The sequence below is a fragment of the Acanthopagrus latus genome, chromosome 18, assembly GCF_904848185.1.
Source record: "Acanthopagrus latus isolate v.2019 chromosome 18, fAcaLat1.1, whole genome shotgun sequence".
Taxonomy (NCBI): Eukaryota; Metazoa; Chordata; class Actinopteri; order Spariformes; family Sparidae; genus Acanthopagrus; species Acanthopagrus latus.
Genome location: NC_051056.1, coordinates 21,168,011 through 21,193,994, shown reverse-complemented (window position 1 = coordinate 21,193,994; position 25,984 = coordinate 21,168,011). Strand labels below are relative to the sequence as shown.

The following is a 25,984-nucleotide window of genomic DNA, read 5'->3' as shown; positions in this document are numbered from 1 at the left end:
GCAGACGCTCTTTTGATCACTTTATCGGGCCTTTGTGTTTCGTCTGTTGCGGCGGAAACGTCTCGTCTCGCTCACTCACTCCCCTTCCTCAGCTAAGCGCCGAAAAACATGGCCGCCTTGTTTTTGGTTATTTCTCAATTCAAGTTTTTCCACTGACGCGTGACTTTTTCTCTTTTGTCCAACCTTGTAAAATGTAGCCAATAAAGCTCCTCGCCCTCCCTGCTGTCAATAATTTTATGGTAAAGATGCAATGATGAATGGTTTTCATGTAGCCAGCAGCTGGCCCCCACACCTGAGAGAGACAAAGAAGAGAGGGAGCGAGAGAAACAAGTGAAAGAGGAATATAAAATGTGAGATGCTCATTTTGGTCCCTTGCTTCATAATTTCTGTGGATGTATTTATTCTCCATGGATTCAGGGGGAGCAATGAATTCGTAGTATGAATCAACACCATCCATCTTATTTACTTCTGCCTGCCAGTGAGCCCTGGAAGTGGTCAGGCTTTACTACACACACACACACACACACACACACACACACACACACACACACACACACACGTGTAGGGACTGAAACACACACACACACACACACATGGCTCAGATGGGGGTGACCCTGGCCTGACCCCCCTGCTGACCCCCAATCTGTTCCCCAACCTCACACCATGAGAGACCGGGGCACACCGGGACGGTGACACACACGCTTAGAGACACACACACACACACATACGCGCTTCACACACACACACATTGGCATATTGCACAATGTGTGATGTGATGGATATCTCCTCAGACAGTACCATGTGTGTGGGCAGTGTGCGTGCGGACAGTGTGTGTGTCTAAGTGTGTGTGGTGCCTTACCCTCTGCCCCCTCCCACTGGTGTTAATTGATTCTTGGTGCGCGTTGCTGATTGGTGTGAGGACCCCTAGAGGCGGGCCCAGTCCCCACCGATGCCCCCTCCCCATTTGTGTAGCACCTCTCTCACACACGCACACACACATATAACACACACGGATATACAGTGGATTGTATATCTCTATATACTGTACATGTCCACATGTCTACAAACTGTTCAAAACACATGTGTTGACTGTGCGTGCGCTGGTGAGAAAACACACACACACACACAGGCCCACGCACTGATATACACACACATACACACACACACACACACACACTGATGTCTTTCAGGGGGTTTTCACACCCCGGTAAAGAGGAAGCTGGCTAGCTGACATGAGCAGATTGCGGATCATATGAGACGATCCACACAGAAAAAACGAGTGTCTTAGAGGAGATTCATGAACAATATACTGTAGGTGGGCATAGGTGTGTGTGTGAGTGTGACTGAGTGTGTGTGTGTGAGAGGGGGAGAGCGCCAGAAAGACAGTAAGAGAGATGAATCTCCGGTTATTAATTTCCAGCCGCGGCCCCTGGGTGAGATGTTAATATAGGGCTGATTGTGACTAATTTCTTATTAATTGCCATCAGCGATTACACAGTGGCCAGTAATGTGGCTAATTTGTTGAAATGAATTTGGTTTTCGGAGGCATTTTAATTGCTGCAGGTGGGCAGCGTCCTCCTGTTCGCTGTCGCTTTTGTTTTTCAGCAGGAAACTTTTGAAGTTGTGCTGCCGCTGTGTGTGACTACGGAGTGAATTATACTGTAGCATATTACTATAACTGTAGAGTACGTGTACGCACGTCTGTGGAATGGGTTGCGTCTGTGCCTCTCTGTCTGAAGACATGCACGCAAACAAAATCTTTGCAGCATCACTGTGAACGCCGTGATATATCTTATTCATCAGGTTTATGCATCCTCCTACTCCCATATATCTCTACACGTTCATGATCATTACAGTGGGGACGGAGGGACGTTTAAGTTGTTGCCTTTGTTTGTTGAATGTTTATAGCTTCCGTTAGCACAGCTTCAACGACCACTGAGGAACCAGTAGATACAAAATCCAAATCCCCCTATAAAAGAGGAGATGCCCTCTGGGCAGCCATAGCTCATAGTTGGCCTGATTTAGTGGCAGCCAGGAATCTGGGCTTGAATAAAGACAGAGAGAGCGAGGGCAGAGTGGGAGAGAGAGAGAGAGGGGAAAAGATAGCTCCCTGTGTGATAAATAGCCCCGGCTCTCTCTATTGCATTAGCCGTCCGGGCCGATAGATTGCGAGCCCAATAGACCCAGACGTATGCGATTGGTTTCTCATATAAAAGTTGCATATTAAATTCCTTCACAGGACTGTGCCCCCCAAGCATGAAGGAGGGAAGGAAGAAATGGGAGTGAAAAAGCAGAAAGTGGAGAAAGGAATGGAAGAGCAAGAAAAAGGCTTTTTATGAGCGGGGCGAAAAACGAGAGGCAGAGAGTTGGGGAAGCCGGGGAAGAAGGGGGGAAAGATAATGGCAGGAGAAACTTGATGGTGGAAAAGACAAATGGTGATGTCATGTATTTAATAGGTCCGTGGATATTGGGCGATGAGTGCGACCGAACGTCCATTTAATCAGTATTGCTTCCCAATGAAGATTTCTCTCTTGTTTTGCGCTCGCTCCCCCCCTTCCTCTGTTCTCAGCCGTTTTCCACAAGCTAACGACCTCTCTAATTGTTTCCAAGCTCATTAAGATGCTGATGTTTTAATAGTAATTAATCCGTCATTTGCCTACATGCAAACACGGGCCACTGAGGTTTGTTCATCGCCGTTTCAATACACTGATAATGCAGTAGCCTAGTCAAAGGAGACAATATCCTGCTAATTTAGCTCATCACTGTTAATTGGTTGTTAAGTGCCTTTAATTACCAGGCAGGCTTTGGGATTTAGGTCGGCAGAAAGAAGGGGGGATCGCTCTGATTGTCCCTGCCGCTGTAATGGATCTTGTGTGAACTTTGAAAACTGGAATAAATGACCGAAGGGTGAGGGGAGACACACGTTGACCCTGTTCTGTTTCCTATCGCCGCCGCGTTCACCCTCGTCTCCTTCCTCCTCCTTCCTTTCCTCCGTCCTCCTGTCCCTTCCTCCATCTCCGTCTCACTCCCTATCTCTTTCTCCGTGATATTATTAACTCATTAAGTTTTTTTCATTATTTTTAATAAAAGATGAGTTATGGCTTTAGCCTCACTGTGGCAGCGCCTCCCCCCCAAACCCTCCCCCACCCTCCCTCCTCTCTCCCTACCCCTTCAACCATTTACTCCTTCCCCTCCCTCCTCCTCCCCCCCTCCTCCTCCTCCTCCTCCTCTTCCTCCCCCGTTTTCTCCTTCCTTCTTGGCCATATTGTGCCTCCTCCGATACATTTGACCCCTGAACTGCAGTTTCTGACCTCGGTATTAGTGGTTACAACCTTCTGTCCATCTTCTTTGCTTTCGCCACAGTCACTCACATCTATCAATCATCTCTCTTTTCTCATAGCGCTGAGCAGTCTTTAGATGGCATTCATAAGATTTATGATTCATGATTCTCTGTTCTGTGTGTGTCTATGTGTGTGTGTGTGCTTGTGTGTGTGTGTGTGTGTGTGACGGAGAGGGAGAACAGAGGGAAGGAAAAAAGGGAGAAAGAGACAAAGACAGAGACTGCAGAGAGAGAGGAGGAGGAGAGGGGCTTGTCGATGACACAGTTGAATAATGACAATATCTATGATTGATAGCTTATACAGAGCTGGTGGTGTGTGTGTACTGTATTTGTGTGTGTGTGCATTAGAGTGACAGAAAGAGAGAAAGAGAGTCTATATGTTCTGTTTTTCCCCACATTAATATGATGTTAAAGAAGCAATGATGAATGGTTTTCATGTAGTCTGAGCTGTCAGTGGTCACTCTGAAAAAAGAGAGACGACGAGAGAAAGACGGAGACGTAGCAACGTAGCAAGTGACCAGAATTGCCAAGGGACACATGATGTTTATGTAGGAACTGTGGGACTCAGTGAGATGAAAGCCTAATAAATGTCTTTCAGTTAGAGAGGACAGAGTACAGACACGACCGAGTTATTAACCACTCGGGTTTTTCAGCTGCGAAAACCCTAAATGAGATATTTGATGCATCTGAACGCAGTTTTTCTTCATGCTTTTAAAGAAGTTTTTACATTTGTATTTATTACTGTTTGGTTATAATAATACTGTCTTGCCACATACATATATGGCATGTGATTCTGCGCAGAATTGAAGTGGGTATCTTCATAGTTACAGTCGCTCTGTTAAGAGGTTATTTTTCTTTTAGATTCCTTGCTGAGCCACGCTGGATGAAACTGTCTTTGTAGTTGCACATCTGCATTTTCACAACAGTGGCAATAAAGCTCCAAACAAAGGGTGGACATCATTTATAACTATAAACAGAAACATTTCTCAAGAGCATTCCCCAAAGAGAAGCAAAGGTGATGCCTTAAGAACTGTATTAAAAGTATACTCTGATGACTACTATCTAACTAAATTGGATGATAAAAAAGTAAATAACTTCAGGGTTGTATGTTGAAAGACACAACTTCCAAGTAGCTTACTAATATAGTAGTGTAGTCACAATGATGCACAAGATTCAACCAAGAAGTACTGAACAAAAAAAATTGTGGTCTGGTTATAACTGTAAACGTGTTTTCAAATAATATGTATGTATGTATATATTTTAAAATGATATGTTTACAGTGATATAGGGGACAACTTTCTATTTTTCCCGGGGAATGAGGACATGGACAAGGACCCTCCATGTTAATCTCCAATGCAACACAACACGACATTATGGCAATTGCAATCTTATTTTAATTTTTAATTTTTTGGAGCCAGAAGTGACCACACTTGGACCAGAGGATGGAGCTGGGGAGAATGTTGTGACTAACCACGCCCTAAAGCGAACCCTGCTTAATCTATTTTAGTCTAAATGGGACCCTTATTTACAAAATGAACGTCATGCTGTATAAGAATATAAGCTAGCGATTGAGGCCAGACAGTCATTAGGAAATGGTTTACAGTGGTAATTAATCAAATGAGAAGCAGTGTCCCTTCTGGACTCATAGCTACAGGGCATGCCCAATATATGATACATCCTTGAAACGGTCAGGTTTAGGAACCAGAACTATTCGGTTAGGATTAGGTGATGATGTCTGTAAGACACTAGAACCTTCTCCAATGGTTCAATTACAGGGCAGTCCAAAAAAAAAAAGACGTGATGTCACATTACCAATGGAGGCAATGAATAAATATAACTCAGAGCAATCCTCACCTGTAACAGCAGTTGAGAGAAAAGCTGCAATATGTCATCGTGCACTATGACAATGTAAAGTATGTATCATATAAATATACTGTATACGGCGATAAAACGCAATAGAATAGAGCGCTGAAGGGGTGAGGTACTTTTGTAGGTCCAAAAAGAAGTTAGCATCGCCCTGGTTCCCTTCACAAAATGCATATTAATTCCTCAATTGGACCTTTAATTATGGCAGAAAATGAGCTCTGTGACAAACACAAGTTTGTGTTAAACTCACCTTTTTTCATGAATCAACGCCAATTAGAGGATTTTTGAAACACAAATGCAGTCACCAGAAGTAAAAATCTAAAGCTTAATGCGTGACTTCAACGTCACCACCACAGAGTGTCTTGGGCTGCTACACTATAGGGGTTAAGTTAAAACTTGAATATGTTGCCTCTACAGTCTGCCTGTAAAGACTGACTAGTGAGTAGAAGAGTTTTTGAGTTTGGCATGATGATCTTCGATTTCCCTGTCAACTTCTGTAGTTACATTTAGCCTCTTGCTAGCAAAAGTGTCTGACACTGTACTGTACAGTGGCAGCAGCACAGTGTATCAGACGTCAGATTTCAAACTTACCTTAAAAACAGTCCTGGGGTGACAGGAGCCAAACCCAGCAAGAAAACCATCTCAGTTCAATATTCACTGTAGTCAAACTCGACTCCTTCTTCTCTGAGTGTTGCTCTGTTCCAGTCCGGCTGTGTGCACTAGTAGCTACAGAGAAGGTGGCGAGCCCCCAAGAAGAGCACAAGGCTTTGAAGCCAGCGAACGCACCAGGGACCAAAACATTTTTTTACATTGACTTGCTTACATGGTGAAAGTAGATTAACAGAAAACACATCCCCTATGAAATGACAAGTTTTACTATCGTAAGTTTAGCAATTTGGTCCACTGAAATTGGGATATTCTATAAAAGTTGCAACATTATATAATTGTATTTCTATTCAAGTTAACCAGGCGCTAAACTGGAAGTTAGCCAGCTCGGTTGGCAGAGTTCTCTATTGTGTATGCGCTATGGGCACCACAGCGTGGAAGATCTGGGTAATTTTACACAAGGAAAGTCGAGACATTTTGGCTTCATGCGTCACAGAGAAGCTTTTACAAGAATGGATGGGGCTCCACCTCCAGCACTAAAGGAATGTATTACCAGTGTAATCTTTTACACAGGTGTTGTCACAAGTGTGTTAACAGGTGAGAAAATGTCCTTTCTGTAGCATCCCTACTTCTAAGCAGACGAGGGAGGGTTACAGAGTGCATATTAAATAAGAGTATAGATTAATCATTGTTTGTAGGGCAGGAAGTTCCTCATAAGTGTGTTTGGCAAAAGACAAAAAAGCAGGAAAATATACGACACATCTACCATGACGCGGCGATAGCTTTGCTAGCCCAGAATCTTTTTACATTAATGTTAATGGCACCATGACAAAAATGATCAGTGGATCGCTTGATTAAGTTTAAGTAGACCTGCATATAAAAAAGAAAGACAATATTGGCTTTGCCTACCTGAATCATCCATGTTCACCGTCTTGTCAACTGAGGCTTGGCGAGATTGTTGAGCATGGTTTACTTTCTTTTTCTGTCTTGCTTACTTCACGTCTTGGTGTCACGTACGTCACATTGCTGCATGAATATATCTAATAGTCTCATCCAAACCATTAGCCAACCCTAAATTTTGGATACAGTTATTTTCTCCATTGTCTTGTCAGATCAGGCTATTCTGATCAAGCTATGACATTTTCTCATTGTGCAGCTGGCTCTAGAGGCAGTATTTTCTAACCATGCAGGGGGAGTTATTCTTATGTGTTTTAGAATAATGTCACCTGCCAGGTCATGTAAAGGATAGACTACAGTATTTATTATAAATGTCAAAACGAAAATAGAAATTCCACTATGTCTCTCTTTACATTTATTTTGTCCCGTTGTCTGCTTCAGTTAAAAAAGAAATAGTTTGACCCACGTGTCAAAAATTCTTAGAACACATCAGATAATCTTAGGTGGAGCTCTGCTTTGAATGAAGTTCTATCGTGACTAATGAATGGACTACTTGCACAGTGACATGAAGACATGAATCAGAGGCATAAAAAACGTAGCGGTGAGTGGCCATTATGTTTAACAATACCCGACTATAGCCTCATTTTCAGGTCAGAAAGGACGGATTTCCGGAATCACACCCCTGGTTCCGATAATGGAGGGTTCATCCTCAGCCTTACCACCCTGGATCAATACAAGTAAAAAGAAAAAAAAAACATCTGTGGAGCTGAATATAAGGAATGACTACCCTAGTTATAAATACCACGAAAGTATTTCCATGTTGAATGGGTTGTAAATCCCCCCCAACACTTGTTTTTGTCTGGTTCCTGGCATGCAGATAGATATTACGTACCCTTCTGTGTCAGTCCTCAAAGGAAATCGCTTGGAGTATGGAGAAGGTTAAGTGTTAATGTGGCAATAGTTTGAGGCGATGTGTGCTGACAGCTGTGATGAATTGTTTCCATTCTACATGTATTCCTTTACACTCACACAGTGTTTCCTGTATCATCCCACATGATAATCCCTATCCATACTTAACAACAGCCCGTCCGTATTGCCTCCGAAATGGTAGTCTATATTATATTATTTATTTAAGCAGCTCTTTATTGGAACAGTATGGTTGTAATTTTCTCTTTTTGGAGGAACACATGCCCTTTTCAGTCTTTTGTTATTTTTTACAATATGATACAATACACACATTTTCCAGCTTTGTGCCACTGAATGAGCAACTGCAAAGACAAATTCAGCATTTTAAAATAGACACATTACATACAGTAAGGTTGCATTACACACATTCAAATGTCACACATTATAACACAGTCCACATGAATAGATAAGTTTAATAAAAGTCTCTATCTCTCTTTTTTGTGAAACATCCATTTCCATTTTATTTGTCCAGGTTGACGTCGTGATCCTTTGTGTTTCCACTGGGGTGCACTCTTGAGTCACCATAAAAAGTGTAATTCATGAAAGTGATGTCCAACGAGTTAATCGGCTGGTCTCATTTAGTCCTCCAGTTCATCAAAACTGTCAACAGTTAGCTCAAGAGCATTACCACATGTTGCCCTGTTTGATGGTTGGCCGTCAGACAAATAGACTTTTGGCTCCATCCACGTAGAAGCCTCATCATTTGTTCTGACCTGGGATTGAGGCTGGCTAGAGCAGTTCATGCTGATGATGTGAGAAGTTGCTGAGGTCTGATGTTCTTCCATTATAGATATAGATTATAGATGAGGTGATTGCTAAGAGACACACAAATGAAGTGGATCAAAGGCTTGGCTCTCTGCTCAATCACGTTGGGTGCACAAGATGCAAGCAGAAAACAATAATTCTCGTCACCACTGTGGCTCCTGTTCTGTGTCTTGAGATTAGACAGTTTGCTCTAACAACAATCAGATACAGTAAAGAACATTGTGTACACAGTAAAATGACATATATTCCTCAGTAACTGCTGTGATAATTACTTTTTTGTTTTATAAACATCACTTTCCATTTAGATAGATAGATAGATAGATAGATAGATAGATAGATAGATAGATAGATAGATAGATAGATAGATGTGTGTCACAGTTAATTTGTTCTGGGCCTGACACAGTCTGTGGGGGCTATAGGGATGTCATGTATATCTACTTACATGGTGTGTTATGGGGTCTTCTACGGTGGCACTGAAGGCTTCCAAATAGAGGGGCGGTAAATCTCTGTGTCTTTGTCTGCTGCTCTGTTTTCTTGGGCTGATGGATTTCTGCTTCTTGGTTGCAACCACAGTACAGTGAACACAACATCCACCTCACCGACACAGGCTCAGCACGACCTGGACCCATGGAGAGGAGTGAGAGATGAGAGAAGTACTACACATAGGTGTGTTTGGTTATGTTTGGAAATAAAACAGCAGCATAACAGATGATCTAGTGCAATTACCAGTCTCTTCTGGAAGTTCCAATCAACGCAAATACAACCAATCCCTTTGAACTCTGCATAACCTCGCAATTTTGTCCAACCACCCAAACTTCTCTGCAATATTTGACCAATAATTTTGTTTCTTGCGAGTTTGAAGTGTCAGTGGAGTTCCCTTTTCAAAGCACAGGCCCATACATGTGCAAACAAACTCATTGTCTTGTCTCTGGTTGAGACTAACGGCTCACATTTACCATCAAAAATGACTGCTGAAGACCTTGATGTTCTGCATCAAAGTGGGGATAAACTGTTTTGCGACGTTGTGGTGGAACATAAATGATAGTCATCAATGCACAAACATTTCTGAACACACCCAGAGAATGGATGATATGTGAGGACAGCAGACAAGACAATTCACGATGACAGAGGCTGTTACATCCAGATTTATTGCATGATGTCAGAATCAAAGTCAGTTTGATTAGATATACATGGATAATGGTAATGTTAATGTAGTCTAACTTACGAAGTGATAAGAGGGGGCTTGTCTGTTTGCATAACAAACTCTGTGTACATGTGTATGTGGCCATGATTAGTTTTGTGTTATTTGTATATTACAAAGAAATATATATATAAATTATTTTGCAGTATTTGCAGAGTTCAAATGATACATTTTTGAAAGAGATAAAGTATTTTGATGAACAAACACTCCTTAGGTGAGAGAATGAATGCAGACAACTGAACTGCAGTATATAGAGGTCCCCACTGCGATAGGTAGACATTGCTCATGAATGCAAGTCCTCCCTTTATTTAAAATCATGTATTCTGCTCTGTGCTTGTTTTTACAAAATGACATGAAATAGAGGTCCACATTTGGCAGTATAGAATGAGGGTCCACTGTTTTCAATATAGGAGTGTGTGTGTGTGTGTGTGTGTGTGTGTGTGTGTGTGTGTGTGTGTCTGTGATGAAGAAAATAGTTCGGAAATAAAAAGTCTCAAAGAAAATGTTTAAACACTGTGTGCATTAAAATATATAGTTAATCAGAGATGAATAGTGTGTTTGCATCACAATTTTCCTCTAACGCAGCCATAAAATCTGGCATTTTAGACTCCAAAACTCCCCCTAAAAGCCCAGAATATCTTGGAGGAACTGAATTACAGTACATACCAAGAGTGATGTGTCACATACAGCTAGATGAGAGCACTGATCAAGGGCCTCTCTCTGTAAAAGTTTTTCATGAGTTTTTGTCTCATTATGAGTGTGTTCTGTAGCATTTTCACCCCAATTTGAGTGATACATATCATTTTAGAGTAGTTGTATTAAATTTTATGCATGAAAGAAGGGTTAGATCCACTGCTGACATGAACCTCTATATCATGTCATTCTGTTTATTAAGTATATGCTGAATAATGATTTACCTTTCGTTGCCATTGACATCCATGGCAGCAGTGCCATTTGCAATTTGGACAGTTGCCGTGGCTGTCATGCTGTTCATTTCTTGAAGCATGAAGTCTTGATCTGGTTGACCTGCCCTGCAGGTGGGAGGAGTGTGACCACACAGCAGCGTCACCTCCGTGAGCTCATCTCTGGCTGAAAAGGGCACTAGGAAAGCAAGAATAAAAACTAGGGATAAGAACATAATAATGTATTTACACTGACAGCAACAATTCTTTGTTCAGAAATAATTGTTCTCTCAGAAATTAAACCTATTCTGAATCTCAAGAGCAGGAAACTTGGCAGATATTCCTGCACACTTAAAGCTCTTTCTAAATCTTTACCTCCTGTTACAATGGGAGACGGTTGTCGGCTCCTCCACACACTGAAAGTAGGGCATCGACATCTTAGTAGACGGCTGTAAGCTGACCTGAAGTCTCTGTTAAGGGCTCCATAGAGTATAGGGTTGAAGGCTGAGTTGGCGTAACCCAGCCACAGCACAAAGGGAAATGCTGGCACTGTGCTAGGGTCTGGATGCTCCTTCAGGCCCAACACTGTGAACAGGATGAAATACGGCAGCCAGCACACAACAAAAGCCCCTATCACTGCTGCTAGTGTCAGTGTGGCTTTGTGCTCCCGGAATGCCACCACTGTTACACTGGAAACCACAGTGGTGCTGGTTGAAGGATTGTTCCTGCAGTTGTAGGTGGTGATGCAAGTGGGTCGGGCACTGATGATGCGTTTGGCCTGTGCCCGAGCTATGCGAAGTATTCGTAGGTAAGTCCAGCACATAGCTATCAGAGGCAGGTAGAAAGTGAGGAGAGAGTCTGTCAGTACGTAGGGTCTGTTGAGCTCAAAACGACATCTCTTTTCTGGAGCCCAAGGCCCCTGGTTCTGGACTGTCCCATTAACAGTGTTCCAACCCATTTGGATGGGCAAGAAAGACACAGCCACAGACACTGTCCAGACGCTGGCCATGGCTACAGCAACTCTCCATGGCAGCACCACCGAGGTGTATCTCAGAGGCATTGTCACAGCCAGGTAGCGGTCCACGCTGATGGCCAGAAGGGTGAGGATGGAGGCGGTGCACAGCATGACATCCATTGAGATGTAGAAGTTGCAAAAGACGGGTCCAAGTGGCCATTCTTCATTAAGCTGGATGAGGGCTGAGAAAGGGAGGACCAGGAGGCCGAGCAGCAAGTCTGTCACAGCCAGCGACACGATGAAGCAGTTTGTGAGGCAGCGGAGGCGTCGCGAGGCGCAGACAGCCAAGCACACCAGCACATTACCGCCGACAGTCAGGAGGATGAGGAAGGACAGGAAGACCCCAAGCATCACGCTTGACAACATTATTGCTGGTGCTTCACTGGTGACAAAGTGATAACATCATCGCTTGAGCTTCATGTGAAATATTATTGTATTTAAAACCTAGATAAGACTTTGGTTCATATTTTTGAGTATGTACACTTACAATGTTTGGGTGCTCCCTTGTATTAAAGTTTGAATGTGTCCATGGTCAAATGTGACTTAAGATCTGTGTGTGAGCCCTCTGTCTACCAGTATTTCCTCTCTCTTAGCTGCTGAATAACTTGACAGTTTGCTGTTCTTGCTGGGCCTGAACCCTACCAACCATAGCTTTTAACTCTTGTGTGTCGTAACCACATCAGCATTCCCATTCACAGCAACATTCAGCAAAAAAGTCTTGCAAGAAGTGGGTTGAACAATATTTGCCTCTTCACAAACATTGCACCTGAGAGCTGCGAATCAGCACTATTATTTGCTACTGAAATGTCTGTGATGTCTGTTGAACAGCTTTCTGTCTGTGTGGTAGATGGGTAGTGATCCATGGCATCACTTCAGCATCAGCACCATCTTCTATGGCTGTGGTGACACCTAGTGGACATAGAGGAGAAACACACTGTAGTTCCCATATTCATATTTCATAGTCACGTTTACACAAAAGAGAACAATTACTTAATGTTTGGTTACAGGCATAACTTATTGAATGTAATTTATAGATTATTAATCACTGATTTATTTCAATCTGTTTGATAGATTACATCAGATTAATTTACATGCATTGAAACTAATCGAATACAATGACAACAACAACAATCAAAACTGTTTGCTTGGACAGTATTTCATTTGTTTGTGTGTTTTCCCTCTGCACATATAACCTTCTATTGATTAATACAGTACATTAGATGACAGAATACATGATCATGAGCTGGATAATACAAATAAATGAAGTAACACAAGAATAAGATTATAAAGACACAAATATGAACTTGGCACTGGGTTTGAAGTAGCTGATAAAAATGATAAATTACCAATCCCAGACAGAATGACTCACAGTTAAAAGGAAACAAAAATATGCCTTTGGAACAAAAAAAAAAAAAAATCTGGAGAAATATGTTAAAACACGTATTTTATTCTCTGATAACTTTCTAATGTACTGTGTGGTGACACAAGAGTTATTATTTAAAGATGGCAAGATATAACTTTTGCTGAATGGCGGAAGCTGTGGCTACATGTCTAGCCTTTCTCTTCTCTGTCTGCACATCCTTAACTACCACAACAAAATGCCTTGAATCAACCCTTAGCCTAACTTTATTCTAGCCTTGACATTAAAACCAAGTTTTAACTTTAACTCAATTTTATGTAGGAGCGATAACTGGTCCAAATGTCCCCCACAATGTAGATATGTCCTCACTACAATGGTTTCAATCTGACAGTGGTCCTCACAAAGATAGCAATACAAAAGTGCACACACCCACTTTAACACAAGAACTAAATTTAGTCATGGCTTGCTGAAATGTGAAACGAAAAGTTGACATAGTGTGTCTGACTTAAGCCTCGCATGCATGATTTATGATGGTAAGAAATTTAGCATGAGACGGCCATTGTACTAATTAATACAGTCACAACATATATCATCAAACAAACTTCGGTGATTTGAACAAACAAAAACTTTCATATACATTTTAATGAATATAATTATTTTTAATGCATGTTCATATTAAAAGTGTTTGTTTTAATGTTGGTTCAGTTTTTGTGATGAAACAGGCAAAAACAGAGCTGCCATTTCAGACAGTCAGTTAATGGGAATTCCAATCTATCTGTGATAAAACCATAAACCAAGGCAGATGAGCACGCTCGTTGTGTGCACAGTATTTGTGCAGTATGTGTAACTGTGTAAATAGCTCGGCCAACTGTCTCTGAGCAATCTGCTACAGCTGAGATGATGTTACCATTAGTATTGTCTTCAGTGCTGTTAAAAATGATTCAAGTTTTGATGCAATAATGTGGCAACGCCTTCAAGAGATACTCTGTTTGATTCCTGTAGGTCTGAAATGGAAATCTTGAGTTAGGTTTCAGAGGGTTCAGTCTGGCTGATGAAAGATAGGGAACAGATGTGGTGAATTCAAATATAACAAATTCCCATGAATAGTCAAGAGGTTGGTTTAATCAATGGGCAAATATTAATTTGGTTAGTATTGTTATATTTTTGCAATAACTCGCTGACAACACAACTGCTAGTGAGTCACAAAACTTGACCTTGTACAGAAATATATCTTTACAAGTGACTCACCGTATTGTGACAGTCTGACTTCTGGAAAGTTTTCTGTTTTCATCATGGGACATTCAAAGATTTCCTATGTAGTCACACAGGCAGGTTGTCTGTAGCCCTCCTGTGGTTTTTTATCACAACAGTAACGGTAATCTTTCAGAAACATATCTAGAATTAGTGTAATGAACAGTTTCTGGTGATTTAGTACACGTTTAGAAATAGTTTACTTATGGCATCAAAGCATTCTGGGAAACTCCACCCACCTACCCCTAACTGCTTCAGTGTAATATCCTTATACCCACTTTTCTTTACAGTATATTTACCTCGCTGCATCTTATTTTCAAGGTATAAGAAGTGTACAGTGATTTTAATGTGATGAATTACAGGGTTTTCCCCTCCTGTGATGCTATGTGTGCAGATTATTGGTTTTTAACAAATGAATATCGCAAATTCCCAAAATTCAATAAGTCCCTGTAAAATACATGAAACGTCATAAACAATACCCAGAGTGACTGAGTAACTCTAGAAATTATTGCAACGTCCAACAGTGTATTTTTGACAAAAGTGATCCCCATGTAAATATATTGTTAGATATTTATTAGACTTTGCTGGGAGGGTTGCATAGTGTAATTTGTCCTCTGTGAACTCATTCATTAATGGCATGCGGGCAGAGTTTTGAATGTGTGCTTGGTGGAATGAGGCTAACAACTTGATAAGTAAGGATGTGTGTGTGTGTGTGTGTGTGTGTGTGTGTGTGTGTGTGTGTGTGTGTGTGTGGAGTACATGTGTTTTGCGTCAGTGGGTGGTGGGTAGTGTTTGCTCGTCTATTCTCTTACACTGTAATGGGTATTGGGACGTTTGCCAGACTTGGTCCTGAGCCACTCACTTATCACCTCAAAGAGAGAGAGAGAGAGAGAGAGAGAGAGAGAGAGAGAGAGAGAGAGAGAGAGAGAGAGAGAGAGGTGGACACACTGGCTTCACATGAAGACGAGAAGAAAGAGAAATTGGACTATCCAGTGAAGAGAAGACAGAAAAGAAAGGTTTTAATTAAATCTGGGTCTACAGAAACCAGAACACCGTCCCTAATCTTCACTTCTTTGTTTTCCGTGGACACATTTCTGTCACCATCTCGCTGCTTTGAACTTCATCCAGAGCAAACACTGATAACACCGCTACTAACGTATGAAGTGCAGCTCTCAAATGCACATGACATCTCAGCCTTTTATATCTGGCAACTGCTCTGACTGACTCACCGAGACCACACATTTCAAACGTTTTCATCATCGAAATCTGCTTCTCACACTGTCAGTCACTCTGTCTATTGCTTTGTCTCACACTAACACTTGCTCAAACAAACAGTCAGAACAACCTTGGCTCCGATCCAACTGTCCGCCTGTGAGGAATGTCCACATATGGACATGGATTACAGTAACCTTGTCTTAACCTCGGGATTAATGTATATGAGGTATGTATATTTGTTATCTGCCCTCTGCTCAAAACTTTAGTTCCTTTTCCCATGTAACAGTGCATCTGTGAGAGCATAACCATATTAGCTTCCTGTGTTTATTTCTGCATAAACATTTGTGTTTCAATAAAACTATATTAATATACAACCCTGCCCACTTACCAAGAGCCACAGAGTAAGCACCAACAAGACTTATTTAGTGCGGGAAAGATGCAAGTGACTTACGTTTATTTTATTTTGTATCCATGTCAAGTCACTGTTAGTCTGTCCAGTCTACAGTAGAAAGTCATAAAGTCAATAATGTTGAGACATACGAGTAAATAAAGCATCACTCATTCAGACAGAGTGCTACTTGGTTACTGACCATCTGTTTTCTCTCACAAACATCTCATTGGTTTGTTCCTAATGGAATACAATGGCGAGTGTTACTATATCTGTTTACATAACCACAGACTTTCATGCGTATGTAGGTGTTGATGCACACACTAAGACACAACACATAAACATATGTCTTTGTAATGGATTTCGAGGACTGTAATGGATCATAATAGCTGCTGAGTGCTGTGTTTTCCACAGGATGTAAAGGCTGCTCTACTTACGGAGGTTTTTCTGCAAGAGAATGCTGTTTCAAGTTTTCTAGAGGCAGCAAAGCATTGCCTGTGTTCGTGGTTTTGAGGGAGATTGCACAAATGGTTCATCCCAGGACGGGTCCATCTGAGCTGATACCCAACAGTTGACCAACATAACAAAGTGATTAACTTTCAGGATGGCTTCCTATCTTTGCCCCTTGTCTTCAAGTGCAAGGAAAGATGCAAACGAGCTGGAGAAAGTCTCATTCTCTCCCATCTAGACCTGCTATTACTCAGTGAGTGGTCTGGGGAAAAGAGCCCAATTTGGGTATTGAGATGAAAGGCGCGCAGAAGAGAAACTTGGAACAGCGGCTCTGCACCAGACATGGTCTGAGCCCCGAGATGAGTAATGAGGTTATTTACCTCTCAGCTGGGACTCGCTGCCTGATTTGAGATTCTCCAAATCCCAAGCATTCATTGTGCGACCTTTTTCACCAGCCAGATGTGTCTCATTAGAAAATAAACAGACGCGGAATATCTTCTCTTCTTTAGCCCAATGATCAGCCATGTGTATTGTCACAAATGTTAAGTAATGTGTTGGAAAATGTTTACACAGCATCAAAAATGGATTAAACTCTGCTTTTACAGATCATTGCAGTATTGAGATAGGCTCTGAATTATCAGCAGGGCGTGAAATTAAGTTTTTAATCCGATTGCTACAGACACAGTCGTCACACAGCCGAGGTAGTAAATAACTAATGCCTTCATTCATTCACCCATTCATTCAGCTCATTGAAACTAAGTCACCGTTAGCTGATCTGCCACCTAATGGTTGGTAGGAGGTATGATGCTGTCCAAAGATGACGCAGTGAACAAAATCACTTGCTGAAATGTGAATAGAAGTGCATGCAATGGCTCCATGTACTTTTTAGTGATATATTATTTGTTAGTGAGATGCAGAGTCGCCAAAAGATTAGACAAATGCAAATGTGAAACTGTCAGTAGCTGCTGTTGATTATGCATCTATCATATTAGGAAAGCTGCAGATTGTTTATGACAGAGTTAAGAAAAGCATGGAATTTTAATTGGTACAAGGTCATCAAGCATTTAATTAGTGGGGACATTAATTCTGAAGAGGCCTACAGATGTTGAAAGCAACTTTTCCCAGCGCGCAGTGCTCATGAAAGCTTCATAATTCAATCAGACAAATGAAGGCTTCATCTACCTCATATAATTCAATTGAGCACCAAATACTTGGCTGAGTCACTTCCTCTGCTTTGCGAAGTAATCTATGGCTGTCTGCATTTTTGTGAACGTGCCAACGCCTCTGTGAGTGTGTGTGTGTATGTTTGTGTGTGGAATGGGTGGGTCTGTGTGTGTGTGTGTGTGTGTGTGTGTGTGTGTGTGTGTGTCTGCGCCTGTCTTCCTGTTTGTCTTTGTTTTGTCCTTGACTGAGAGACCCTGAGAGAGAGGAAAGTGGTCTGGGATGGTGGGTTGCTTGGTAACAGTTGTGTGTCCTGACCACTCTGAGAGACGCGGGCGGATCTTGACGAAGCGTGAAAATGAAACACACTGAGCGACAGACAGGTGGCTGCTTCACACAGACAGGGGGATCAGACGCATAAAATATGTATAGACACTAACAGCGTGTGTAACTGAGGCACAGACATGTGCCAGTGTGTCAATCTTGACCTTACCGCACCTCTGTTATGTCAACATTACAGCTTCTGTATGCTGTGCTTCGACTTAATAAATGTCTAAGTAAGCAGGCACACTCAAAGACATTTGTATACACAACACACACTCATACAGGTCTGGAGTCAATTGTTTCCCGTTGTATCTTACTGTTACACTTCCCTGCAGCTATTTAAACAGGGAACTTCTGAGTTGCTCAGCACGGTGTCTGGTTCCGTGACCAAGTCATGACACTAGACCACATCCTCTCACTGTTCTGGGGATGTTTCGGCCTATGCAGACATAGCAGGTTCAGTTTTGTTGCTGACTCGGGTAAACCCCTCAATCCATTATAATGATTTAGTAGCTTAGTGTCAGTTTTGTTTTTTTATATTTCTTGCTCTGAATCTTTTTGTAAGAGCAGCACAGTCACCAGGATATAATCAGAATCAGAATCAGAAATCCTCTGATGTCCCAGTGACGGTGAAATTTGTTTGTTGCAGCAGCGTCAGAAATGTTAGCATTAACTTGTGCAAGGTTAACATTTGTACCAGACATGGCATATATCATGTGAGCTGGTGGAAAATGGGGGGTGTGTGATTAAGCCATAAGGCTACCAAACTGGCAGCCGCAATTCCAGTCTGTGGGGACATTTCAAGCCGTTTTAGTGGTGACGAAAAGAGGATATTTTTCATGGGAAGTTGCACCATTTCCAGCCATTTAAGTGGTGATAAAAACAGGCTATATATCATGGGAAGTTGGACCATCGCCCACTGTTCATTTTTGGCGACCAGAACTGGTTAGGTTTCACTGGAGGTTGGACCATCAACAGTGGTTTTTGTGGCAACCAACACAGGTATTTTAAGCCAAACCTTGTTTTTGTTACCCTAAATAAGTGGCTTTTGTGGACACCGAAGTGCTGCGTGCTGACAGGAAAGGAATCGGAAACTAAACCTGAACAATGGTAGAGTTGCAACATAAAAATGCCTTGTTTGAACTCATGGGGTTTTGCGGAAACATACTTACATTGACATTACATCTTATATTTACTTTGCTGATTGTGCTGGTTCCCCATTTCCCCAACAGGATGGTTTAAGGACAGAGGATGTCGCTCGTTGTACAGATTGTAAAGCCCGTTGAGGCAATGTGATTGTGATTATGGGCTATAAAACTGATTTTATTTGGTTTGGTTAGCATTGACAGTGACAGCCACAACTTCAGAACATATAGAATAAAGAACTACAGAAGGTCAACCGTTATCAACATAAAAGCAGAGGAAGAGAGCTATGGATCTCTATTGATTCGTCTAGCTATGGGTCTGTTGACATGTTGCTGTGAAAGTTCACACACTCAGTTTGTTTTATGAAACATAGATAAATTAGTTCACACACAGAGTAATCTCACTTCCTCATTTTCAGTACTGATTAAAAGACCCCTTTGTATATTTGCTGTTGAGTTCACATGCTTACACCACCTTCAGTTGAACTCTCCACAACCACAATCCTATGATTTACGTTATAACACAATTGTTTCCCAAGACTGAGCTGTCAGACACTTAGAGCAGGAACTAGTGTGCCTGTTCGAGGTCGCGTGTCACTAACCACACACTGCTTCTCTATCACATCTTCTACTTTCATTCCTTGTCTTTGCAGGAAAATGCTTCACATTCTAACTCTACAAAAAAAGGCAGAAATGCTCCAAAATCTAATTTGGACAAGTCATAAAAGAGATTAAACTGCATTCTTATTGATTGTGCTATTAATTAAATAAAGCATTCATCAAATATTTGACAAATATTAAAGCAATATTCTCATTTGGCTGAAGAAATGGAACAGGCAAATCATCGCAGACTTACAGCAAATATTGGGTGAAACTTAATTATCCTGTCACAGTACAAACACCGCTGGATGGATCGTATTCTCCACTCACAACTCATTCAAAGTTTGACGACATGTTCAATAGCAAGAAGTAGAGATTCATAAGCTCACCTCCGCTGCTTTTCCTCTTCTGTGATGACTGCCCCCGCGACTCTGCTCTGCTCTGCTCCCTGAGAGAGTGCAACAGTCTCGCTCATGAAGTGTGTGTGTGTGTGTGCACATAGAGTGTGTAAGTGTATGTGGGAAAGAGAGAAGAGAGAGTAAGTGAGGGAGCACTAGTGACTCTCTCACTCTCTCTCATTCTCTCTCTCTCTCTCTCTCTCTCTCTCTCTCTCTCTCATTCTCTCACTCCCTCTGTGTTGCCTCCTATTATTCTTCTCTATCTCTTTGGGGTAATTTGCTTTTGAAATTATTCTAATAGCTCTTCCATTCTCTTATCGCACCTCCTAACTTGCATGTGCCAGCTGCTGCGAAAAAAGCCGGGTTCCTTTCAACAGAACGTTGCCTTTGGAGACCGTGCTGAATTACCTGGATGATGCAAGCAACCTGTTGCATTCAGTCCTGGTGGAATTGCTTGTTAATAAGTCCAGTATGTTGTGGAGGGAGACACAGGAAGGCATGGTGTTGATGCTGGTATTTGGATTTTTTTTTTCTTCTGCTGTACAAACTATACACAGTTTAATAAATTAAGGATTCCTCAGAGCTTTATGGATGGATGGCGGCTGGGGGAAATCTCTGAGAACTGGCACTGGTTGGACTGGAGTGATGTCAATGACCCAACAGGTCACATAGATTTCTAAATCAATCTCTCTATTTTTGGTGCAGCCTTTGTATCTATTTTTCATGTGCTGCTCTGGTCCCTGGTCCCTGGTGTCAGGCTAACATTCATTCACATCCATTTCTGCCTTCCATTTCCTTATCCGACTCATCCCCTGTCTGTCTTTGGCTCTGTCTCAGTGTCCATGGTGTAGCTGCTGCTGAACTTAACCGTTTCTTTGTCTACTTTCATGCTGCTCCCCCTCTACCTGCCTATCTATTTCACACCTCCATCTGTATGTCGCTCCACATCTTGCTATAGCTGTCATTTTCACCTTTTCTTTTTTCTTTCGGCACACCTTTAAGCTCCACCTTCGTTTCTCCTTGTGAGTCACAGCAGCAAGGTTCCCGTTTTATTCCACAACACAGAACTATGCGATAACATATCTTTCTTTATCTGTCATTTTATCTTTTTTTTTCCTGTCCTTCTCTCCTTCTTTTCTTCATTTAACTACCTGTCTTTCACTCACTTTCCCTTTCTACGGCTCACAAGAGTCACCCCCTCGCATGCCCATACTCGTTAATGTTCCTCACCTTTTTTCCCTCAGTGTCACATCTACAGTGTGTTGACAGCTCAGCCAATGTTCCCTCACGCTTCCATGACAACAGGAATCCTGGAGAGTTGGTGGACAAGACCTGATTAGCACTGGAGCCTCTGGAGTGCGTCATCAGTCATTTGTTCAATGTAGGGGATGTCTTATATATTTAGGGCCATAGTTGATTGTTCCTTGGCTTTGGTGCCTTTGGGCCACAGTGTTCCCATGCCAGGTAGAGCAAGAAAACGGATCATTTATTTAAATAGGTATTGAAATGGGCAGTTGGCAGTGGTACCTCGAATCCCATTAGCATTGTAATGTACATTTTTTTATTATGAGAAGTTAAACCACAGCGCCCAGTCTAGAGATAAGATAAGATGAGGTCATGCCAAGTGAGTAAAATGAAAAATGATTTAGAACTCTACCACCCTCTTTTGGATTTGAAAAGTAATGGCATCATTTTTCAGGAGTTCAGTCATTTGTTAGTGTTAGCTGCAGGCAAACAGGACTGGATGAGCGAAAAAATGTCCGTCTGAAGCCAAATGTTTCATTTAATGAAAAATGGCAAATGGAATTTTAAAGCAACAAGCTGAATAAACGCCTTGTCCACATGAAGAATGGATTCTGATGGTAACATAAATTAAAACTCGCCAAAATGTCAATAAAAATGTAAAAAAGTTAAATTCCACAATACTGAATTTTAAACAACATATAGACTATTTGATTGAGCAAATAGTAATAGATAGCCATGAGTGATGGTTTGTAATTGAATTTTTCTTGGATTACATAATTTTCGTGGTAGAATTTCTCATGAATGTAAATGCAAACACAGGAATTTCCTACAGGCTGATTCATAATATTTAGGTACACGGAAAAAGCAGAGAAGGTTTTAAGCTAGCCGATCCATTAGACCTACAGTACCTGATCTATTTATGTTCAACAAAGGACAGATATCAGCTGTCACAAACATACTGTTTGGTAATGTTTAAAAATGCCTGGCTGAGAAATTGGGCACAAATTAATTTATACCCAACACTGATTAGAAACATCATTTAAAAAAGTTATTTTGCATTATGCCTACATATTTTCAAATGGTCTCACTTGAGCTCGTAGCCTTATTTTCAAGTGTCACTGTACTTTTCTCTTTGTCATTTTAAGGACAGCTGGTGTTAATGCGTGGTGAAAGCTAGTCTCTTCAATCATCTTTATAATTAAACTCAAACACATCACCCACACTAGCAGTCAGATGGTGATAAACTGTAAATAAGCCGTTGTCAAGTCTTGACAGCCTTGTTGGATGAAAGTCAACCTGCAAAGCTGCCTCTTTTCTTCTCAATGCTACTTTGGCTGTCTAAACAAATGTTAATAATGGACTGACAGATTTGTACTTCGGAGGACGATGGTTGCAATTATTCATCAATTTAAATAAGCATAAAAGTTACGGTTTCATAAAAGTTTTATGAAATTGACTTTATGGAGGACTTAAGATGCAAATGTACAACTTTTATGAAATACATGCCCTGTGTAGTCGTCCTCTAAAAATAAGTTATGTTTACTTCCACTTTCATATATTTCCTCTCTCATAAAACATTTGGAAAGTCAATTTTAAAAGAACTCCTTCTTCTTTTGCTTCCATGTTTATCAGCTAGCCAGTCTTTTCCCTCCCTATCTTTACTCTATTGGCTCCGTGTCTTGGTGCATTACTGCCTCCTGTGGATCAGCAGAAAAATGTGAAACAATAGGCAGGACTGTGTATTACATCAAATGCGCTTGCGTGATACTCAAAGAAAGGATTTGGTCCAGGTAAAATATACATATACATAAAATATACATTCAGTGATGAAAAGTTCCTTTTGAAAATCTCTGATAAGAAATTCAGTTTTCTGAAAGAGGAACATTCCCATCGGTTCTCATCATGAGATTTTTTTCTCAGTCTCACAGATCAACTGAACATAAGACAAAGACAAACAGCAGTGACCTGTGGGGCCGCTTCTTCTAAGTCAAAGCACAAAGAGAAGAGGTGAGAGTTGACAGTATGAGCTGGCAGACCATCGAGTGATCTGAAAGTTCAGTAGCTCATTCTCTGTTATCTAATATGTGTTTTGTTCAATGGAGCACAAATGTAACCTGCTTTCTGTCACTGTCGATTACATCTGCATCTTAGAAAGGAACATATTCAGGCTGAACTCTGCGGTAACAAGAAGCATAAACTATTTTTTTGACGTTGTGGTCAATTTGCATAACACCCCACCACTTTTTAACCCTCTGTCACAGGAAACAAGGGGTGTTTATAAACAAAATGGCGACTTCACGCGCTGTGCAGGCCTGGGCCTCTGCAGAACTCCACCTTGTTGTACTCACCCACTTCCCCTTAACCGCTCGAAGGCAGGAAGAGAGGAGAGACAGAAGAGGAAGAGAGGCAAAGGGGGGATGGGCTTATTGCTTTCATTTAAAGTAAAAAAAAAATACAGAAGTGAGAAGTTTAGCAGACACCCCTTAAAACAGTCAGTGAGCGACGAATAGTAGGAGAATCAAGAGAGCCGAGTGGAGAGGAGAGGTGAACGACTACATGCAATCATGGCTCCTTGGGTGAGGACCATCTCAGAGCGGTATGGTGTAGGTAAGTCAGTATGCACTCACTTGTGTGTGTCTTCGTGTGTGTGTACATGCACATAAACATGCTGCTATAGTGTCTACCTGTTTCAGTGTGATGGTAGGTTATGCATGCTATGAATAAGAATAAGAATAAGAAAAGTAGATGCCCATCACATCCTGCTTAACAGGATGTAAGCAGGTGCTAACAGCTTCTTAGTGCTTCAAGATGTTATAGGTTGGATGAAATCCCCTCTAAGAACTTAAATCCTCAAATCTTATTCACCATTTAACTTCAAGGCAACATGTCTTATAAGAGCTACAATGGTTTATGTGAGGGACAAAATCATAAATAAAACTACATTCATCCTAAGCTGGATGGAGAAATGAGCAGCAGTTGGCAATATCTGTGCATCACATATTATGCAGCACATAAATACAGAAGCAAGAAGATAAATGTTTTCCTGAAAATGACAATTTCAGGTGTGGAAAGATTGATTTTATGCACCGGGAGCAAACCCCAGACAGTGACAGCGCAAACTCTCTCTGTAAAATCTGTAGTGTATCCGCTGTGCGGGTTAAACATGGCCGAGCTGATTAGCATGTGTTGCCGTTAGATATGCAAGACATAAACAGACCCGGCAAGAATACAGATTTCTGACTTCTAAGAATCCAGATTGTAATAAAAGAGGTTCGCTGGCCTCTTGCAGATGATGCTTTGAGTAATTTGCAAGTTACAAATGTAGTTTATAACTTATAGGAAGTGAGTGAGGACAATTTTAAGTGTTTCTATGTCAATACTTTTACACCTTACAGCTTACATTTGACAGTAAAAATGACGATTATTATATAAAAGCCATGTTGAATCAATTACTTTTATGATTACTTAATGAAGTGTTGTTTATCTAGAGTGAATATCTTCCTGGTCTGTGTAAGACTACAACACAGGGAGTGGAGGAAGGAGGAAGGAAGTTTGTCTGAGTTGACATGTCGTACAGCTCAATAGCTGATAAAGAAAGTTAAAACCACATGTTATGAGGTGCACACTCTTATGTTTTCATTAAGAAAGCTCGATATCTCTTAAACTATTTATCTAGAAACTCCTTTTTTAGTGCCCAAACTGTTAGGGCATAGCTATGCTTCTACTGCTGCTAACTCCTACTGCAAGCACCTGTTGCTATCACTGCTGCTTTTACAGTCTGCAGCTGCAAGTGACAGTTCGATCCGTTCAATCTGATTATTGATTAATCTGCTGATTAGGTTTTTTGACTATTTCATTTGGTTTTGACGATCATCACAATGTCCAGAGCCTGACTTAATGTCTTCAGATTGCTCATTTTCTTCAACAGTCCAAAAATCAAAGATATCAGGACTCCAGACTAAAGTAATACTCTGGCTGCACTGGTGTGCATAACTTTTGCAGTTAGGTGCACTAACCCATAATGTAGTTGCACCCATTAATTTAAGAGTCTTAACAAATTATGCAGATGATTTTAAATGTTAAAAGTGCAGAGAAATCTTTTTATTCATTTACATCACAGCACACAGAACAAGAAAGTTGACACAGCAGTTATGAATACAGTTTTAAATTGATGTTTAAAGTGCTTGACAAAGTTTAACAACCTCAGATATCATTAGGGTATTATTTACCCTGTTATTATTATTATTATTTATTATTTTAATCAGAGGGCATAAAGGTTTATAAAATAATATACAGAAAATACGTTTTATGTATCGGCTGACATTTGTTCAAAGGCAAATGTCTATACTCCCAGTTGTTAAAAAAATATATTTTTTATAACATTTTTAATCAGACTTGCTTGTGAACAACCAAAACAGCAGCACCCTGGAACTCTGGATATGCACTTTACATTCAAATAAGATAAAGACACACAGCAAATACTCACAGTTGAGAAACTTGTGCTAATTACTTAATGTAAGTTCAGGGGCATTTGCTTTCAACTGAAAAGGGTAATTGATATGCCCTAAATAATTTTGAGTTCTCCACCTATTCGAAATCATTTTATTAGCAAGCTTACCTGTCAAGAGTCGATCATAGCGACCATATTTAAATACCTTGAGGCTTCCGGTTTCGGTGTCATCCATAGAGTGACGAAGCCACGCCCCACTCGTTGAACCCCATGGGACCTTATTTGGGGGAGAAAAACTGTAAATGGAGGAAGACATTTTTTCAAAAAATACTTTTTTTTCATTACACAATTTCAACGGGATAAAAAAATATTTGTCTCTCTATTCATTACCATATAAAGTTTTTTTTATGGAATGAGATCCCATGGGCAAACCGGAAGG

At 41.0% G+C, this 25,984-nt stretch overlaps 2 protein-coding genes across 5 annotated transcripts in view; one reads left to right on the top strand and one right to left on the bottom strand.

Annotated features, from left to right (window-relative positions):
* Positions 1-7,127: 7,127 nt before the first annotated feature.
* On the bottom strand, positions 7,128-25,775 carry hrh2a (histamine receptor H2a). 4 transcript variants are annotated; one of them, XM_037076579.1, is made up of 6 exons: positions 19,842-19,957; positions 12,046-12,467; positions 10,919-11,940; positions 10,559-10,742; positions 8,883-9,059; positions 7,128-8,490 (listed from the first exon to the last, which is right to left on the bottom strand). In XM_037076579.1, exons 3-5 carry the CDS (start codon positions 11,922-11,924, stop codon positions 9,050-9,052), a joined length of 1,200 nt encoding a protein of 399 aa, XP_036932474.1. In that variant the 5' UTR covers positions 11,925-11,940; positions 12,046-12,467; positions 19,842-19,957; the 3' UTR covers positions 7,128-8,490; positions 8,883-9,049. The 4 variants fall into 4 exon arrangements, with proteins under 4 accessions (XP_036932474.1, XP_036932475.1, XP_036932473.1 ...); XM_037076580.1 differs by lacking the exon at positions 19,842-19,957 and adding an exon at positions 25,714-25,775 and having other exon boundaries at positions 10,919-12,467; XM_037076578.1 differs by having other exon boundaries at positions 10,919-12,467.
* The window catches only part of LOC119007156 (dedicator of cytokinesis protein 2-like), a 105,942-nt gene continuing 103,617 nt past the window's right edge, over positions 23,660-25,984 (top strand). Inside the window, exon 1 of the mRNA XM_037076575.1 lies at positions 23,660-23,702. Coding sequence (XP_036932470.1) covers positions 23,660-23,702 — 43 coding nt within the window. The remainder of the gene's footprint in view (positions 23,703-25,984) is intronic.

What these genes read in the sequence shown, in the direction of transcription:
- hrh2a (XM_037076580.1), bottom strand. Translation starts at nt 11,924, where the DNA reads ATGTTGTCAAGCGTGATGCTTGGGGTCTTCCTGTCCTTCCTCATCCTC. An exon ending in GTCTCCCATTGTAACAGGAG is followed by an intron (nt 10,743 to 10,918) that starts GTAAAGATTTAG and finishes TTGCTTTCCTAG; the next exon opens with TGCCCTTTTCAGCCAGAGAT.